The 20,720-nt window shown below is 36.6% G+C and overlaps 1 protein-coding gene across 5 annotated transcripts in view; it reads right to left on the bottom strand.

Annotated features, from left to right (window-relative positions):
• Nucleotides 1–20,720, bottom strand: part of svep1 (sushi, von Willebrand factor type A, EGF and pentraxin domain containing 1) — a 105,905-nt gene that overhangs the window by 76,952 nt on the left and 8,233 nt on the right. For all 5 annotated transcript variants that reach the window (XR_012383277.1, XM_690650.10, XM_021477789.2 and 2 more), the window contains exons 2-3: nucleotides 5,632–5,887; nucleotides 2,334–2,510 (exon numbers count right to left, since the gene is read on the bottom strand). Coding sequence is in view for 4 of the 5 variants with exons in the window: in XM_690650.10 (XP_695742.6) it covers nucleotides 2,334–2,510; nucleotides 5,632–5,887 (433 nt within the window). In the remaining variant the exon portion in view is untranslated. The remainder of the gene's footprint in view (nucleotides 1–2,333; nucleotides 2,511–5,631; nucleotides 5,888–20,720) is intronic.

The following is a 20,720-nucleotide window of genomic DNA, read 5'->3' as shown; positions in this document are numbered from 1 at the left end:
TAACTATAATACCCTGCATTTTTTCTAATTGTGTGTATATATATTTTTTTGCATTTATTAAATGTATGTATTTAATAAAATGTTATTAAAATTACAAAACAAAAAAGTGTTCTGAGTATTTCTATCACATGCATTTCAGCATTCGCCACTTATTCTTTCGCCTTTGAATATGCCTCTCTTCCCTGGCAACTTCCTTCTAACAAAAATATAACTTGCTGATAGCGAAAACATAAGTTTGTTAAAAGAAGTTGGTATTTTGATAGAAAAATCTTAATCATTTTCTTTGCACACAAAGACATTATAATACAGAATACCTCACACTGCATTATCTTAATGAACTTACAAGCATGTGTTTGTCACAAAACATGAGAAGCTTTCAGGAGCAAAGGTAACACTTTATTTTGATGGTCCATTTGAGTATTAGTAGAATGTCTGCTTAATATCTGCTGATACTGCTCCTTCAACAGACATTTAACTGACTATAAGAAACCCCAACCCCAAACTAACAGTCAACTTATTATCTAATGAGAATAAGCAGACGCAATGTAACTTAAATTCAACAACGGACCATCAAAATAAAGTATGACCAGAGTAAAAGTATATGTTACATCCTTTAGATTTTCATGGTAAAAATGCCTCATGTGCTGTAAAAATGTCTTTAATCTAGAAACTGATCTTAGTATTAGACTTTTAATATCAGAGGGCAGTTCTTGCAGTAGAAGCTTTTATTTTGTTTATTAGATTAGATTTGGGAACCATTCATACTATTTTTGCAGATAGACTGAACTGATATAGACTTTTACAAGACTATTGTATGTTAATTAATTCATTTATTTTATATTATTATTTATTTTATAATTCTCTTATAATTATTTTATAATGTCTCTCTTGGTCTCATTGTCCATGTACACATTGCTTTAGTTTTTAAGTTTTGTCCCAGCCAGTTTCATATTATGATTGCAAATGTTATACATGTATAATATGCCTTTTACTTTATTGTTTATGAACCATCCGCAAACAATTTGATCAATGTTAGATGGGTGGGGTGAGAGGTGGGGTTTTGAGTTCTGTTTTGCAGTAATCTAAATTCACTGTGATAGAGTTCCAAGGGAATTTTGATATATGGGCCGTCTCTTTCTTGTAAGGATTTAGGCAGTCTTGAATGTATGTATGTAGGTTTTTTTTAATGAAAATTAAAGAGTTAAAAAAATGCCTCTCTGTAAATTGCGAATGAATGAATAAATGGAGGAATGAGCAAATGAATGAATGAATGAATGGACGGAAAATCAGTTAACAAATTGTTTTTTTCTTAAGCAATGTTTGATGAATCCAGCTCAAGTTCCTCTAACTAGCAATATTTCAATTGTCCAGACATAATTTTAATTCACAAAAATGCAAGTTTGACATCAAATGGGTTGTTTAAGCTGTTCTAACACTGAAAAAACAAACCAATTCAAGCAGGAACATTTATGTGTAAAAGTTTTCACTATATCTCTCAAAATTCCAGATTCATTTCCTGTGTGAAGCTTGTTTAATATTAAAGGCTTAAAATAAAATTTATAATAGACTTCAAGGTGTTTACACATGGCTTTTCAGAGGGACTGAGTGTGTGTCTCTGTTGAGAGAGGGAAAGCACAGTTATACTGCTTCAAAGCGATAAAGTGTGAAAGCAAGCAAGCAACAATAACATCTGTCGGAAGATTAGCTTTCCATCACGTAAAATCTGCAGTTCACTCCGTGTTTGTACATCTAACACTTTCCTACCACCTCATTGCTCAGTTTAATTAGTCGGTTTGATTATTTTAGGACTGTCTTTTTTTAACCAGAGCATGAAAGATATCTTTAATGGGACCACACTTCATGAATGTAAACGCAAATAGATCTTAATTCAAATGAAGCATTGCTTTTACTTCAAGCAGTTTTATGAGGTGGGCAAAAAATGAGCGTTGCCAGATTAAGATGAAGTTAAGCAAACTGCAAATAAAGTGTTGACATAGCACATTCTGTGGAATACTGCAGCGCACAATTAGATGATTGTGAAAGATTTAAATCACGTTTATGAACTTGTTATGAAAGCAAAATGGGAGCTAAAGCACCACTCTGGCATCACGCTTCAATGTCCCATCTATTTGTATGCTGTTTTCTCTGTCTCTATGGATATTCTGTGGAAGTGCTTCTTTTATTTCTTTTCAAAAGACGAGTTAGCATTCAATTCACATTTCTGCCTTAAACATCCCTGAGTAATGAGCACGGCTTGTCTGTGGGAACCTCTTCTATTTATTTAAAAGCTTTTGGAATGAAATAGACTTTTATAAATCTCACTGGACTCTTACCTGTGCATTCGTGCTGAAGTCCTTTTCCGTAGTATCCTTTCTCACACACACAGTCGTACTGTCCTGTGTGTGTGCCACATTTACAGCTGGCCATCAGGTCACAACAGTCCTTTCCCCCATCACACAACGATGAACACTGAGCCAGATCCTCCTGAATATAATTTCCACTTGGAAGGTCTGAAAGAGAAAATGACATCGACTTTGAGTTTTTCTCTGATGTAAAAGAACTTGTTGGCTTAAAAAAACTTCTTTGGGCCTCATAATTCATCTATGGTAGCACGGTGGTGCAGTGGTTAGCACTGTCGCCTCACAGCAAGTAGGGTTGCTGGTATGAGTCCTGACAGAGTCAGTTGGCATTTCTGTGTGGAGTTTGCATGTTCTCCCCCTGTTCGCGTAGGTTTCCTCTGGGTGCTCCGGTTGCCCAATATCCAAGGACATGCAAGGTGAATGTCACTATGGGTGTCACTTTTGACCTTATTCTAAAATGCGGAAGTGCGCCTGTTTTCGCGATTGTCTTAGAACTTCCGTTTCAGTCGCATATGGGAGAAATGACAAGGAATAATAAACGGCAAAAAAACTACTTGCGCTACAAACAAATGTTTGCATGACTATACAGACCAAGTAGAATAATATAACAAGGAAATCTCAGTTTGCAACATTAAACAGCGAAACGAGCAGTTTTTAATGTCTAAAAATGAATGGAAGTGAATGAGACCGGAAGTCTCGTGCCAAAAAGATTCAAACGGCAGCGCCCGCTCGTCGGCGGAGAATAAGGTCAGTAGGTGAATTGGGTGAACAAACTGGATAAAAGTGTATGAGTGTGTGAATACAAGAGTGTATGGACGTTTGCCAGTACTGGGTTGTTGCTGTAAGGGCATCCACTGCGTAAAACAAATGCTGGAATAGTTGTTGGTTCATTCCGCTGTGTTGACCCCTGATAACTAAGAGACTAAAGGCTGATTTATATTTCTGTGACAAGCGCACGCGTATTACATCACGCAAGCTATTTGATTGGTCAGCTTGGTATCGCTGACAAGTGTGGGCGGGACCAAGAGCCACACGAACTCGTTGGAGCGACTGTTTACAGGTGTCGAGTGCTGTGAAGGAGCTCTACATGGAAACTATGCTTTGTGTTTACCTTGTGATTAAAGTTGTTGCACGTCTGCCGGTTCCCGCCTCAAAATGAGCGAGCTTGAGCTACTTCTACATTAAGGTAGCGTTCAGAAAAAACAAAACACCACCGAAGAAACTCAACACAGAGAAACATAAATACCTTACTGCATGCTAGCGCTTTGGAAGTGTTATTGCAGAGCAACACAAACAGCGAACAGAATTATAAATGCATGGCATTGCGCAAGGCATGCACCGTGGGTCACAACGATCACTCGACGCAGAAGTATAAACCAGCCTTAAAGGCTGAAGCGCACACGTATGCTCAGCCGCAGCCTTCGCGTGGTTGCATAGCCCTTGCTGTGGCCATCGCCAACGCGCACCTCTCAAAAAAATTAACTACATGTCGAAATGACGCAAATCGCAAGTTCCGTGATTGGTCAGCTTGGTAGCGCTGACGAATGTGGACAGGACCGAGAGCCACGCGAACCCAAAGGAGCGAGTGTTTACAAATGTCGAGTCCGGTGAAGGAGCTCCAGATGGAAACATTTGTTTAGTGTTTACCTTATGATTAAAGTTGTTGCACCTCCACTGGTTCCCGCCTCAATGTGAGCGTGTTTGAGCCAGAAACTCGACACAGAGGAACATAAAAACCTACTGCCTGCTTGCACTTTGAAAGTGTTTTTGCAGAGCAACACAAACAGCAAGAAGTATAAATGCATGGCAACGCACAAGGCATGCACCGTGGGTCACGCAGATCACTCGACGCAGAAGTATAAACCAGGCAGCTGAAGGAAAATTATTCAATTCATCTATTTCTACAAGTCTAACTGAACTCCATGCTGCTTTGAAAAAGTGTGTGTGTGTGTTTCTATATTGGCATCATCTGTATTACTAATAAACTATAAAAGCCTTTACTTTGGCAGGACCATTTTGTCTTGCTAAATACAAACAAATGCATTGCTCCAGATGCTGGCATATACAGATGGCTATGCAGCTGGAGGAGTCTGCACAATCATAGAAAATGATACGACCGACATGGTATCACAACAGGGTGTGAGAACAAACAATGCCACAGATAAGTTTGCCTAAAGCCAACGATTGATCCGTTTAGCTTTGTTTTAATCCTCTCTGGGTTGCGTGTAGGTGGGTGATGTCATTGTGAAGAAAATGGTCATTTGAGTTCACCGGCTGTGAGCGTAGAGCTCTGATATGAAGTATCTGCTATAAGCAAGGCAGCCAAAGGAAATAATAACACTAAATTATTTTCGTACCAGTTTTCTTTTACACCGGGATTAACAAGAGCTCATATTTGTCAGGCTCAGGAAAAATGAGATGGATTGGCCTTCTATTTCACTGCAGAAACATTCACTATGGTAACCACAGTTTCTGTTTAAACATCACAGCTACTAAAGTGATTATTCCTACAGTAAAAAAGCTTAATTCACATTCTGAATATGACACCACATTAATGTGTCATGATGAACTAAGTAATTTTTTTGTGGAAATTATGGTTTCCACTGTGTAGTGTTACCACTTTCTAAATAAGGCTCGGCTTTATACAGCCCCTTACAAAAATTAACAATGGTTTTGTTATAGTAATGGTATAGTAACCATGTTTGTTTGATTTTTTGGAATATTGATTACTATTTGTATAACCCCGGTTACCACATATATGGTCCAAATATTGTTAGAAGCCTATATAATAAAATTATCAATGATTATTTTGTGTTTACTAGATTAATGGATGGATATTTTGTCGGTCACACTATATTTTCATGGTCCGTTTTTTGAATTTAAGTTACATTACATCGACATGCCAACTAATACTCATTAGATTATAAGTAGACTGTAAGGTTTGGGTTGGGGTTAGGGTTGACATGTACTTGCAAAGTTTCTTATAGTCAGTTAAATGTCTGTTGAAAGAGCAATATCAGCAGATATTAAGCAGACAGTCTACTAATACTCGAATGGACCATCAAAATAGTGTTACCAATTGTGTATTATTTGAAGTAAAACTATGATTAATTTTCATAATTAAAATTGATAAATTTTATGGATTACTCATTAAACTACTCGATATGTAGGAGTCCAAAAGGTTAGAACAGTGTGAATCATCAAATAAGCTGGCTTAATTTACTCTGTATTGACTACTTCATAATGAAAATCCCGTGTTCTGAATGATCACCTTCATGAAGGGCACGCCGAGCCAACGCTTCAAACTCGGCAAAGTTGTGCACAAAGAAGCAGTGCTGGTCTTTGGGTTGTGAGGCCATTTCGTGTAGCTCGCGGATGTTTCCTTGCCAGATGCCCAGCGTGAAAATCTCAACTCCTCTTTCCCTCAGCGCTGCCGCCACCGGTCGTGGGTCTCCGCCGTTAGAGTATCCGTCAGTAATGAGGAAGATCACCTTCGTGGCATTCTCCCGTGACTGCCTCAGGATTTGCTGCGAGTTAATGACAGAAAAATTTCAGTTTTTACTTTTATTTGAAGTTTCCCCAAATGGTTTTACAGTACAAAAGTATCAACCCTGTGTAGAGTTTCAAGAGGTTAAAATAGTTTTTGGTAGTTACTGTACCTTGCAACATCAGTGATACGTCAATATTATGCATGCAATTAATTTCAGTTTCCTGTTCATTGTTTTCCGCTGATTAGTCTTCAAGATAATATGGATTATTAGCTTTATTTTGTTTTTATATGCATTGCATAATTTATTTTAGGCTTTTCAAACAATGTTTTTTTTTAACCTGTCTCCACTCTACACTGTCTTATAAAGGTTAAACTAGTTGATCATTTGGAAAAGTGGCAGAAGGTAGATTTTTCCAATGAATCATCTGTTGAACTGCATCCCAATCAACACAAATACTGCAGAAGACCTATTGGACCCTGCATGGACCCGAGATTCTCGCAAAAATCAGTCAAGTTTGGTTGTTTGTGGTAACATTCAGTACGGAGGCGTGTGAGAGATCTGCAGATTTGATGGCAACATCAACACCCTAAGCCAGGGGTGCTCAATCCTGTTCCTAGAGATCTGCCTTCCTGCAGATTTCAGTTGCTACCCATATCAAACACACCTGCCTGTAATTATCAAGTGGTGTTCGGGTCCTAATTAATAAGTTCAGGTGTGTTTGATATGGGTAGCAACTGAAATCTGCAGGAAGGTGGCTCTCCAGGAACAGGATTGAGCACCCCTGCCCTAAGCTATCAAGACATTTGTGCTGCCCATTTCATTACAAACCACAGGAGAGGGCAAATTCTTCAGCAGGATAGCGCTCCTTCTCATACTTCAGCCTCCACATCAAAGTTCCTGAAACAAGATTGGCCAGCCCAGTCAACAGACATGAACATTATTGAGCATGCCTGGGGTAAGATGGAGGAGACATTGAAGATGAATCCAAAGAATCTTAATGAATTCTGTGAATCTCGCAAGAGCGCTTTCTTTCTATTCGAGAAGACTTTAGTAATGAGTTATTTAAGTCATTTCAGAGATGTATGGATGCAGCCCTCCAAGCTCATGGGAGTCAGACACAATACAAATTCTTTTTCCTCTGCACAATGACTTTACATTCTAATTCGTACTTTATTTCTGTTAAGTGACAAGACTTTTATCTAAACAAAGTCAGACCTTACTGTCCTAATTTAATAATTAAAAATCAAGGCATGATCATATTTTATTTTGCTAAAACAAAAAAGCGTAATCAAGAGGTCTTTTCCTTTCATATAGGCCACTTCTGATACCAAATGAAAAAAAAACACTACTTTTGTCAGGTAGTGTATATAAAAAAAGAATTATTTGTCTATATTTATGAATGGTCCAATGCTTGATTTTTTAAATTTTTTTATAAAACTCATACAAATTATACATTTACGGACTGGTGCCTTTTGATACCTTAACAGTTAATTTGTACTGTACGAGTCTTGCAAATCACAAGCATTCTCTTGCAAAGAAACAAACAAAAACATTTTATCTTTAAACACTTTAGCAAACTTTTTGTGGTATAATAAAGCTTTAAGTTCAATGAAATAGTACAGTGACATTTTTCTGTGTGTGTGTGTATCATTGAACTAATCCTCAACCAGTCATTTGTATATTTCCAGAACTCTCCCGGTAGTAATGCTTAGAAAAAAACACAACTGGCATCCCAAAACCAGCAAATAGCTGAACAACTTGCTGGTAAGAATAGTTGCATTTAACATTCATGTGCCAACATTTGTTTACAGGACTTTTTATGTCTAAACGTATGCAATTAGGAGTCTTGGTTGGAAAATCTGAGGAAAAATCTTTTATTTTTCTCTTAGGGTGCTCTAAATGCAGCCAAATTTACTGTCTCTTTGCTTCAGACAGAAGGAGGGGAGGGGGTTGTGAATGTCAGCAGACAAGGCCAATTCAAGGACTGGATGAAAACAGAGCAGCTTTGCTCTTTATTGTCTAATTGGCTGCAGTTCAAGCATCTCAGACAGGAACAATAATTACAAAGCCCTGAGCCCGACTTGCACACAACCAATCACACATACACATATAGTGACATTATAACACACACCTCAAATCTGGAATCTTCAATGCATCTGTGTCTGTCTAATACACACAGACCCAGACACAAATATACAGATGCTGCTGGTTGTCACCACAGTGATGTCATTGTGGTCTGGCCTCATGGGAGTTGGCCCATAGGCTAAAACAGGGTGTGATTGTGGGCATTTATGGGGCGGCAGCTCAAAGACAATAAAGGCATAAGGGGTTTTAGATATGAGTCAGAGGTGGTCATGGTACACAAACATGTCTGCACATCATTAGACGAGAGTAGACACAACGATTGGAGATCACAGAAATAGGAGAAGGAAAACAACTGCTGACGCCGCGAGATGGGTAATTTGACATGCTTATTAGCGACCGCATGTACTGTGTTTGCACCCACTGGATTACACACTACTTAATTCACTCCTAGACATTATAAACCCACTTATTTTTTTATGCCCAAACACACATACATCTTTTCCACCATCAAAGCCGCGGTGGTTTATCACTAGCATTAGTGGCTAATCTAATTAGCTGTGTTAAAAGGAGGTTTGTGACAAATCAGTTTACAAGTAATTCAGGCAATCACAACATTGTGGGTGCTTAAACGACTGTTTGAGACACTCTTAGTTACATTTTAATAGTTAACACATGCAATAGTCCCTTGGGTTTATGCCTTTTGATGGTTTAAGGCCCTTTGTTGCAACTGAGGGTCACCTGTAAAACAGTCTCAAAGACAGTATACAGTCTGTTCACTGACCGTTTCGTGTTTGTTGCTGGCAAGCATTTTCTCGGTTTGCAAAGCTTTGATCTGATTGCTGCCTTTACGCAACTTCTAGGAAGAGGAACACAGGGGTTTTTATCAGGCCGCCTGGAGAAACATTATGTTTACAAGGTACTAGGCTGATATAATGAGCACTTTGAACAGGCTGAATCACAAAGTGAACACATTTTCAGCTATTTTTGGCGTTTAATACAATCGTTTTGTCTTTTTTTCGAGGCAGTCTTTTAAGCGGTACACCCTGAAAGTTATTTGTTGGTTTGACAATTGTTTGATTTTCGAAACGTTAATTTTAAAGATCTGCTGTAGTCTTTCTATTTCACCAGTGGAACTTCATTCTCATTCATTCCTTTTCTTTTCAGCTTAGTCCCTTTATTAATCTGGGGTCGCCACAGCGGAATAAACCGCCAACTTATCCAACATATGTTTTACGCAGCAAATGCCCTTCCAGCCTCAACCCAACACTTGGAAATACCCATACACTCTTGCATTTACACTCATACACTAAGGCCAATTTAGTTTATTCAATTCACGTATAGTGCATGTCTTTGGATTGTAGGGGAAACTGGAGCACCCGGAGGAAACCCACGCAAACATGTGGAGGGAATTTGATTGTTTGAAATTATATTAGAAATTTTACTAGATGCTTAAGATCACGGGTGCCCAAACTTTTTCGTATGAAGGGCCAAAAATCAAATATCACTGAAAGCCGTGGGCCGAGGGTATTTATACCAAACTATGTTATATCAAATAACTTCATAATTTCATAATTTATTCCATAAAATTTTTAAAAAAATGGAAAAAAGTTACTTTAAATTGTATCATCTAATGTGGTATACATTTTAAAATGATAACTTATTGCAATAAAAACAAACAATAGCATTAAAACAGTAGCATTGGAGTTTAGTGCTGAATACACTAGTCAAGCAGAACCTGCGATTGACTTGATTTGCTCACCAAAGTCTCTGCATTTCTGGTGACAGTATGTACATTTAGACAAAATCTAATTAATTTACACTTTAATTGAAACATTTTCAGTTGGCTTTTAACAATAACAATAAAACAAACAAACAAAGGGTAAAATTAAATTTGAACAGACAATCTAGAAACCATTCTCATCATTCTCTCCCTCTTCTCAGATGAAATGATGGGTCGAATCAAAGGTTACCATGGGCCAATTTTGGCCCGTGCGCCCTAGTTTGGGCATCTCTGCTTTAGATTAAAACATTTATACACCATTTTTTACACGGTTTAAACTATTTCTGACCTGAAAATAGCATGTAAAGATAAACAGTCTGTGGTTGATCACTTAAAATATCAGTCAGACAGCCTTGCCTCTCTAGAAAAGCAAAAGAAGCTTAAGTATGGACCAGGCAGTATGCTGTATGGCAAAAAGGGTTACACTTTACAATGAGCTTCCATTAGTTTATGTTAACAAAGACTATTTTGAATTCATTAATTACGTTATTATTAATTAATAATGCATTACAACATGTTAACCTTTTTTCATTTCTACAGCGCTTTTACAATGTAGATTGTGTCAAAGCAGCTTAAGTTTAGCTCAGTTCAGTGTGGTTTAGTTTTTATTACCGAAAGTCCAAACACTGAAGAGCAAACCCATCGATGCGCAGCTCTACAAGTCCCAAACCCAGCAAGCCAGTGGTAACAGTGGCAAGGAACAAACTTCAACCAATTGACGAAAGTGAAGATAAAAAAAAAAAAACCTTGAGAGAAACCAGGCTTAGTTGGGCACGACCATTTCTCCACTGACCAAATTAACAATGCGGAAATGCAGTCTAGGCGACGGAGGCTGGAGAACATCGGACGTCCTTCGTGAAGAAGCTGCATAACTATTAATAATAAATGCTGTACAAGTATTATTCGTACTTAGTTCATTGCAGCAAATACACTAACTAGTGTTAAAGGGAAGGTTCACCAAAAAATGTACATTTATTCACTATTAACTCACCCTAAAATGGTTAAAAATGACAATGAGCTTTTTTCAGTTGAACACTAAAGAAGATATTTTGAAGGAAGCTAAAAACCTCTTATCACTGACTTCCAGAGAAGGAAAAGCAAATACAAAGGAAGTCAATAAGAACTACCTTATTTTAAAGCGTGACCAATTCTGTTTATATCAGTAAGCAGTGATGCCTGAATGCATGAGTGTGTTTATGCAAGCATGATTAATATGCAGCAGTTAATTCTGTGAAGTCATGCAGATGTCTTTGAACATGCCACAGTGTGTCATGTTGGCAGTCTTACTTAGCGTGATCTAAACACTAACATGTGTGTATGTTTGTAGCCATTAGACAAGGAGCCCCAGCAGCCTCTGAGTCTCTGCTGTCCGTGATAAGACAATATCCAGAGACTTTTTGGAAGAGTGTGTATCTGCCTGTGATATCCTGCTCTTAAAACAGTTTTAATCTTCAAGGTGTTTTGACAGAAATCATGTTTGGTCCCATACTTCATAGGAGTAGGTGATAGTCTTCAGAAACATTTTTTGTTGTGCTGGTTGAAAGTCTCTTCATATTCCAATAGTACTGATTAAAGTAAATGATCTAGATGTGTTTATATGTATTTTTATACTCTGCGTGAGGCACAAGACAAAAAAATGTTCATCCAATTAAAATTTGTCAGGCTGACAATTTCCATAATTCTGATAAGTAGCCCAAACTGTCTGTCAACAAATCAGTCCATGCAGATCTAAGTGCACATGCACTGCGCGTTCATGTGCACTCGAGACAGTTACAGTAGTAAAAACAAATGCTGAATCAAATTTTCTTAAAATCCTGAATCAATAATGGAATTAGTTTTGCATGCTGGAGAAAGGATGACACCATGGCTGAAGGATTTCTTTTAGACAGGTGATGTTCTGTTTTAAAAACTATTTTAGCCATGCAAAGCTTATGTAGATTTGTTGCTTTATGGATTATATGTACAGAAGTGTTGTTCAGCCACTAAAATCTTCCAGCGAAACATTGATATGACTAGTTTCTTTTTCATAAGGGCCTTTTACAGCATCGATAATGTCGATTATCAATGATCATTTTTATTTAGTTTAACAACAAAACATAAGTAAATAGCACTATTCTGCCTAACCTGCTTTACTGAGGTGAAGTTGCTTTTAAATTCATATCACATTGGTTCATTTTTGAAAAATGACAGCCTATGACACTCTCCCTATATTGTTTACTTTGTTACTCTGAATATATGCTGTGAAATAGCATGTAAGTAGTCTTAGTAAAAAGTGTAATCACTAAGCATAAAGCAGTCGCTTTAGCACAAATTGTGAAAGAATAAGACCAGCGATCCCTGCATGCATGAAATATTGCACATTTTGACAAGTTTTGCTTGCTACACATCTGAAAACATGCTAGATATAACACAGTTTTTCGTTTAGAATTGTATTATTATAAAGTACTGTTAAGTTTTCCAACTGGTGAATGATTTGATCTAGTGGATTGTCTATTGCCATCTTTACGGTGTGCAATTGAGTGTAGGAGTGACGGCAGAGGAAGAACTGTTTCAAAGATATTATGCAAACAGTATTTTGGTGTAAATGCAAGTGTTTTTTGTTTTTGTTTTTTTTTTAGCAAAAAAGGAGGTGGGTTAAGACCCATTGTTGGTACATTGGTATTAAGTTGCAACTGAATACACTGTAAAATAAAGTTTACTCAAAATTTTAAGGCAACAAACTTCAGGACATTTTTGAGTTTACTCAACTTCGAGTCAATCGAGTCAAGTTCAGTAATTGGGTTGAAAGTTAAGTAAACTCAAATATGTCCTAAAGTTTGTTGCCTTAAATTTTTTTATTGGAGTCAACTCCTTTTTTTTACAGTGTAAACTTTGACCAACTAAAGATTGTGTTAAGTTAGTTTTTTAGATCATTAAATGTTCATCCTATAGAAGTCGTGAGATACCATCCTGCACAAATGAAGAGTTCAGATGCAAAAACCTCTAAGTGCTGTCTGAAATTGTCTTCTAAAATTAGCATTTTACTCTGCCTCCTATTTTTATGTTCATTTCTTAAACTTTCAAGCAATGAAAGACAGCTATTCTTTGCCATAAAAGTGAACCTACTGTACACACAGGAGCCTTACACAAATGCCAACTTTAGAAAAAAAAATTCCGACAGCACAAAGAGATTTTTGCATCTGAACTTTTCAAATGCAACCTCTCATCATTGCCTAAAAGGGCACAAAGGAAACAAGTCAGCTGCTGAAGCTTTCGGACTCAAGTGTCCATGTTGTGGGTTTACATGTCTACACAGAATCCCACTCTCTTTAATCAGCGAGCTTTTTCCAGCTGCCAGAGTAGACATAATCCTCTATTCAGTTCCTGTATTGGGTTAATGGGCATGCTCAGTGGACCATTATCATCACACCAGGGTATTCTGTTTCCAAACCTCTCAGACACCTTACCATGTCATGAAGCTGAAGTAAGGTCAGAAATCATTAAAAATACACACACAGTGCTCTTGGTGTTACTTTTGAGGGGATAATTTAGCCCAAAATTAAAATTCACTCAGCTCAGCCTCAAGTGGTTTCAAACCTGTATGATTATACAGATATAAGATTTCTTTAGCACTTTTCTAAACATAATAGTTTTAATAACTCATTTCTAATAACTGATTTATGTTTACTTTGCCTATCATATATTTGACTAGATATTTTTCAAGACACTTCTATACAGCTTAAAGTGACATTTAAAGGCTTAACTAGGTTAATTAGGTTAACTAGGCAGGTTAGGGTAATTAGGAAAGTTATTGTATAATGAATGTTTGTTCTGCAGACTATCGAAGAAAAATATAGATTAAAGGGGCAAATAATATTGACTTTAAAATGGCTTTTAAAAAATTAAAAACTGCTTTATTGTAGCCAAAATAAAACAAATAAGACTTTCTCCAGAAGAACACATATTATCAGACATACTGTGAAAATTTCCTTGCTCTGTTAAACATCATTTGGGAATTATTAAAAAAAAAAGAAAATTCAAAGGAGGGCTAACAATTCTGACTTCAACTGTATATACACACACACACACACACACACACACACACACACACACACACACACACACACACACACACATATATATATATACATACATACATACATACATACATACATACATACATACATACAATAACAAAGTTGAAGTCAGAATTATTTGACCCCCTGAATTATTAGCCCCTGTTTATTTTTTCCCCCAATTTCTGTTTAATGGAGAGAAGATTTCGTCAACACATTTCTAAACATAATAGTTTTAATAACTTATCTCTAATATTTTATCTTTGCCATGATGACAGTAAATAATATTTGACTAGATATTTTTCAAGACACTTCTATACAGCTTCAAGTGACATTTAAAGGCTTAACTAGGTTAACTGGCTTAACTTGGTTGGTTAGGGTAATTAGGCAAGTTATTGTATAATGATAGTTTGTTCTGTAGACTATAAAAAGCATATAGAGCTTAAAGAAGCTATAAAAAAGTAACTCAGGGTTTGTGACAAGTGAAGGGAGAATAAATGATAGCAGATTTTTCAGTTTAGGCTGAACTATTCCTTTAAATGCAAATGGTGTTACAGATAGTTGAGATCAATGCGATGCAGGACGAAATTAAAAACTCACTTGTGGAGATTTGCTTAGAGTTGCTGAGGAGATATCTCCATCTGAAGCATTCCAGAATGGAGTAAACGTGGGACCAGTGCATTCATTTCCTTGCTCGGAGGTTGGAGCTGTTTTGACATGTTACGCTTTCAGTGGCAAAGAATACCAGCAACATGAACCTAAACAGCTAAAACAAGCCCACGAGATGGACACAAGCCATTTGAAGCTATAGTCCCGTGCAAGGAGAAATCCGCTCACTGTGCAATTACTAGATATTTTCCCCCAAGTCTGCTATAAATCTGACATTTGAGGGTAAACATTTTGCTCTCCAAAGCTGAGCTGTTGAAACTCTAGATAGAAAATCCAGTTGATTTTGCATGTGGGAGACTCCACGCTGCATGCCTGAAATTTATTTGCCTCCCACTGTGCGCCAGTATGTTCTTCTTGAGTGATTACTATCGATTTCATTTGCTCAACATGTCGGACACACTCAGCCAGCAACACCTCATTTATAAGGACAAGAGCAGAAAGCGCTGGTCTAATAGATGGGGTCGGAAGTCCCTAGATCCTTATTACAGTTCTCTCTGTCTGTGGAGTGATTGGATGATGGTGTACAAGTGTGTATGGATGGATGGAGTTTGAGTAAAGGAAGCGTAATTGGTCTGGATAAAACGCCGGGACTGGGTGTTTGTGGAATATGGTTAGCTGGTTCCTTTCAAAACACCATACATCAAGTCGAGGACAGTGAGATGGCAGAGAAAAAGATTTTAACTGAGAGGAAGACCTTGATAATATTTCATGTAACACAAGGACAAGTTTGGTCTCTGTGGTCTTTTTACTTCTGCCAGCAATAAATAAAGGTATAAGAGCTGTCACCGGGGTTCTACCTTTTCAAAAGGTCATTTTTCTACATAAAGGCTTCATATTTGGACCTTTGTACATATTAGTACCTAAAACAATTCAAAATGTATACTATTGTACTTTTTAGGTACCAATAAAGACCCTTTAGGTATGTTTTGAAAGGGCTCAATGACAGCTCTCATACTTTTTTTTCTGATAGTAGAATATAATGACTTTTATTGTCACTGTACAGCTATACAATGTACATTATATACATGTGCGATGAGATTAAGTGCATCTCACCACTCATCGCAATTATATAAATATATCTTTTCAATACAAATCACACTAAACAACAAGTTACAGTAGAAATAACTGTTGATGATAAATAGTAGAGCAAAATAAGGAAAGAGAGGGGGGTATGGTGAGGTGAAATAAAACAGTTCTGACCAAGAATGAGAGATATATAAATGTAGGTAATAAATAAATAGTAGCCCTCACTCTGGTAATCATGAAGTTGCCCACCCTGATGGTGTTCATATAATCACAAGAGACTATAATAAGGCCAATCTGAAACTCCCAAAAAGTAAAGTGTGCGACCAGAGAAAGCTTGATACAAGAAAAAAAAATGCAATAGCTAAAATTGACTGGATTTAGTCTAATAAATTAGATTTCTGTTATTTTGGAGTTGTATGCCAGGGGAGAGAGAGAAACAGAAACTTTGCAGTTTTATCTTATGGTGTGTGACAGAATGTAATTGAAAGCAAATTTGAATGATATGAGAAAATGCTTGTGAAACCAAAGTCTCCAACTGATGACAAGAGATAATACACACACTGTAAAAGCCACAAGCCACCAGTAAATTAGGACAGAATTGCTTAAAGACACAAATTGGTGACTGGAGGTCTGGGATATTATCATTCTATTGTTCTCTTTTATTTTTGACTGTGGAGTGGAGTAAATATTGTAATGTAATGTGCATTTATATACACATATAGCGCATTTTTTTGTGTATGGCCATACACCTGAAGCACTTCACAATCATGAGGGGGGTCTCTCCACACCACCACCAGTGTGCAGCATCCACTTGGATGATGCGATGGCAATCACAGGACAACGGTGCCAGTGTGCTCACTACACACCAGCTATTGGTGGAGCGGAGAGACAGAGATAAAGCCACTTTGATGGGCATAATTGGGAGGCCATGAAGGTAATTTGACTCCGACACTGGGTTTACACCCCTACTCTTTACGAGCAGTGTCAGTGGATTTTTAATGACCACAGAGAGTCAGGACCTCGGTTTAACATCTCATCCGAAAGACGACACTCACTGACAGTATGGTGTCACCTTCACATTTACTGGGGCATTAGCACTCACACACAGGATGAGTGCCCCCTGCTGGCCTCTTTAACACCACTTGCAACAGCAACCTAGCTTTCCCATGTGGTCTCCCATCCAGGTAATCACCAGGCTTAGCCCTGCTTGGATTTAGCGAGTTACTGGTCTTGGAATACAGGATGATATGGCTGTGCCTCAAATTTTATTATTTTTATTTAGTCAATTGCTAAAGCCACAGTGTGATTCATTGTCTTTTTAAAACAGACACAAGGATGTGAAATAACTTCTAAATTTATATACTAAGTTTTAACCATATTTAGAAATGCGTAGCTTTAAAATGAACAGGCCTATTGGAAAATAGCCTAACCTATAGACAGACTGTTTTGACGCTGTGTTTTCTTTTCATACTTCTGATGTATTTAAATACTTTCAATGAATTAGCTATAACTTTTGACTGCGTTTCCCTCTTTTTTTTCACACGCATATGCAAGGTGACTGAAATTGAAATTAAAACAAAAGATACTGGGCCATTAATAGTTTTAAAAATTTTTAAAATAATTAAAATTTGAAGGAGAACATTGAGCTTTTGAAAACTGAACTAAAACTAAATTCTTCAGATTAAACTTGAGACAGTTAATTTATGTCCTGTGGCAAAATTATTTTTATTAAGTTTATTTTTATACGTTTATTGATCTGCTTGAGGTAGAGTCAATTTATTTTAATGCTTTTGATAAAGTAGCATTCAACTTAAGAGCCCTTTAGACCATGAACCAGACCATTTATCCATGTTTCGCTGGTAGTGTCTTTAAATAAATAATTATTTAAGCCTATTTAATTATTCATTTATGTAGAATAATTATGACATAAAATGAGAAAATCAACAAAGAAAATGTAAATTTAAAAAAAGTGAACGAAAAATCTTATTTATTGACTTTCTTAGTTCTATTACTCTAAAATAACAAACACAGTACATCTATTTCTATTTATGCTAAAACACTGCTTTATTTATTTATTTATATATTTATTTATTTATTTATTTGTTTGTGTATGTTTGTACTTTCATTTTAGTTGTCTTTTATTTCTTTAATTTTACTTTCCAAAATGAATCCTCATTTCACTTAACACGTTTTTAATGGTTAATGAAGGAATTATAATGCTTTATTTCGTTATTTCATCTTTATTTACAAGTAACGTGGTATTTAAAACTACTGTATATTTCTGTCCATTCGCATTCCAACACTGTGCCCCCTGGCGGCATAGTCACAAACTGCTGTTACACCTAAAAACACGTTCTTAATCCTTTAGTGCTGCGAAGGCACCACACACGTCCTTTTGAACTGTCACCTATTATATATTTAAAGACTCCTGTAGTGAAAATCAAGTATTAATGTTGTTTACATGTCTAATATATTAATGAGCTTTCATGTCAGTGCTTGATGCTCGCACACACATACACGCTTGCACAAACAGCCAGATGCACTCTAAAACATAGAGGTGCAAAATAATCACACGTCAGTTGCCAAATAACATTTTAACAAATTGTGCTGATTCCTTGTTCAAAGACAATCTTTTTAACTGAAATGGTAGAGAGATTTATTTTAGCTACAAGTGAGCTAGTGTAGCTATGTTTATGCCACCATAAAAACCTATTTTACCCCTTAGTTGTGTTTCCACCAAGTAATTTGGTGTTTAATAGACATCTAAACGTAGACGGCTAGGCTAAAACAAGGCTAAACTTGGGCTGTCAGTAAAAATCTAACAGACATCTAAGAATAGCTTTAAAATAGACTGGTCATCAAATACAGATTAGGCACTTCATATGTATAGTCACTCATTCGTGTGTATTTGACGACTAGTTTTGGGCTATTCTGGAATGTTTATTAGATTTTTACTAACAGCCCAAGTTTAACCTTGTTTTAGCCTAACCGTCTATGTTTAACTTTTAATAAATTTAGTCTTGTTTTAACAAAGCTGCCTATGTTAAGACATCTATTAAAAACCAAAACCATCTCCACACAAATAAATGTAAAACATGGAATCTATCTTGTTTGACCTACTGTGCATCACTGACATCTCCCTGTCTCTGTTAAACCAGACCTGTGGTTTGAGCATCAGATATTTTCTGCCCTGAAGCTAAGCAGGAGTGTCTTCTGACAGTTAAACTCTAATCTCCCCTCTCTATTACAGTGATCATGTCTCTGTTCTGGGCTTCCCCAGTTAGTTTAAAAAAAAAAGAAAAATTCCCCCAAAGGTCCAAAACGAGAAGAGTGTCAGTGTTCTTCAATCCTCTCCAGCTGGACCTGATTGAAAACACCTGGCTGAGGAGCAGTGATATCATTGATCTTGACTAAGAGGACAGTCTGGAGTTATAGAAGATGTGGAATCGGCGCTGTACACTGGCACAGAAATCTTTTTAGAAAACAAACTATTTGAATTAGTCATATGAATTGTTTTTTGCATAAATAAATGGCCCGTAAAATTCGGACTGCATGTTCTTTTTGGCTTTTGATTGAAATCTAACAGTGGAAGTCTTCCAACCATTAGGTAAAGCCTTCAAAAGCCTTGCCAGAGAGAGTAGGTTGGTTGAAATAATGCTTAAATTCTAATAGAGGATATCTTATACCACATGGTTGCCTGTGAATAACAGCGTTGCATGTTTTAATACTATGTAACTCCACTGTGTATAATTGTGAGAAGTGTTTTATATTTTATATATATATATATATATATATATATATATATATATATATATATATATATATATATATATATATATATATATATATATATATATATATAAATTCCTTTCTGTTATGATCATTATTACATTTGGGTAAAAACCTGAAGCTAAAATTATTCAAATTCTTTCCTGATTCTTTGGTGTTCATTAAAGTGTGCCAACCAGATCTGATTTTACAGTTTAGCTGCAGCCAATGCCAAATTCTGTGCATGTTGTGATGCATTCTAAAACTACTAACTTTGGTTCTTATCTTCAAAAGCATTGTAAAAGTAGTTGCCGAAATATCTAGATACTTGCAACAGCCCGTAGGTAACGTGTTTTCCAGACCGGCGTCTAGGAAGCGCACGGGTCAGTAATGTGCACAGTAATAGCACAGGGGGAAAGTGAGGCATCTATTTTCAGTGAGAACAGACCGTGCATTGCTGTTGACAGGCTGAACTGTTATCCATTTCAACACTTCCGTAGCCTCTCCTCTATGGTACATCCTTACCCTTCCCCCTCGAAACATACGTGTACACAAGCATATGTGTGAACGACTGCAGATACGCAAACCAAATACGCACTAAGTGCTACTTAGAGTGTTGTTGGTGAAACCTGACTGTTTTGGGTTTTTAGCCTTGAACACTAAAGGGCATAACTGCGGCCTTAGCTGTGAGGTATTTTAAGTGAAGGCTGTACAGAGCTGCCAATTACAAGCCTTCATATCATAGTGTGGACACAGATCAGACACCTTCGCATAGGGCCATTTTTAAAAGGTCCTGCCTCAGGAATTAGACAGTAGTAATTCTTAAACATTGTGAGAATAATCTTTCAATAATAATTATACCTCTTACAATTAAGAATATTTTAGAATATAATGTTTACATCAACCTATTTTTATGTTTGTTTTGGTCCATCGCAAAAAAAGATGCTTAATGAAAACATTAAGATGGGAATTAATTTTGAAAATATACACAACTGAATAGGAAAATCTTTTTTTCAATAACAGAAATGTGCATAAACTAAGATGGAAACAAATTTACAGAATAAATGACATCATGTGCATCAAAAAAGCAACATAATTTTGTTTAACTTATCACGTGACAAAAAAAAAAAGCTTTTCTGTTGGAACTGGAGGTACCAATTGGATGGGATTAATGGACAAACCGGCAGACTGACCAAATTACACAACATCTGAATGTTGTTTTGGTCATTCTAAAATCCCTTAGCCAAAGTCCATCATCAAAGTGGTTTAATTTAGCCTTGAGCAGCTACACTCCCAAAGAAGTTCTCACACTTTCAAAAGCCAGTTATGACTGCGTTTATTGCATTTTGTTAAGGAATTCATTTATTATAAAATAAAAATGTATATAATGTTTCATTTCTTTCACAGACTGATTGTTTGGCTTTTTAAGACCTCCGTCAGGAGTTACTGGGTAATTTAAGAGTTCACACTTAGCTGATGATTGATT

The sequence above is a fragment of the Danio rerio genome, chromosome 7 (assembly GCF_049306965.1).
Source record: "Danio rerio strain Tuebingen ecotype United States chromosome 7, GRCz12tu, whole genome shotgun sequence".
NCBI lineage: Eukaryota > Metazoa > Chordata > Actinopteri > Cypriniformes > Danionidae > Danio > Danio rerio.
This window is presented reverse-complemented; position numbering and strand designations above follow the sequence as displayed.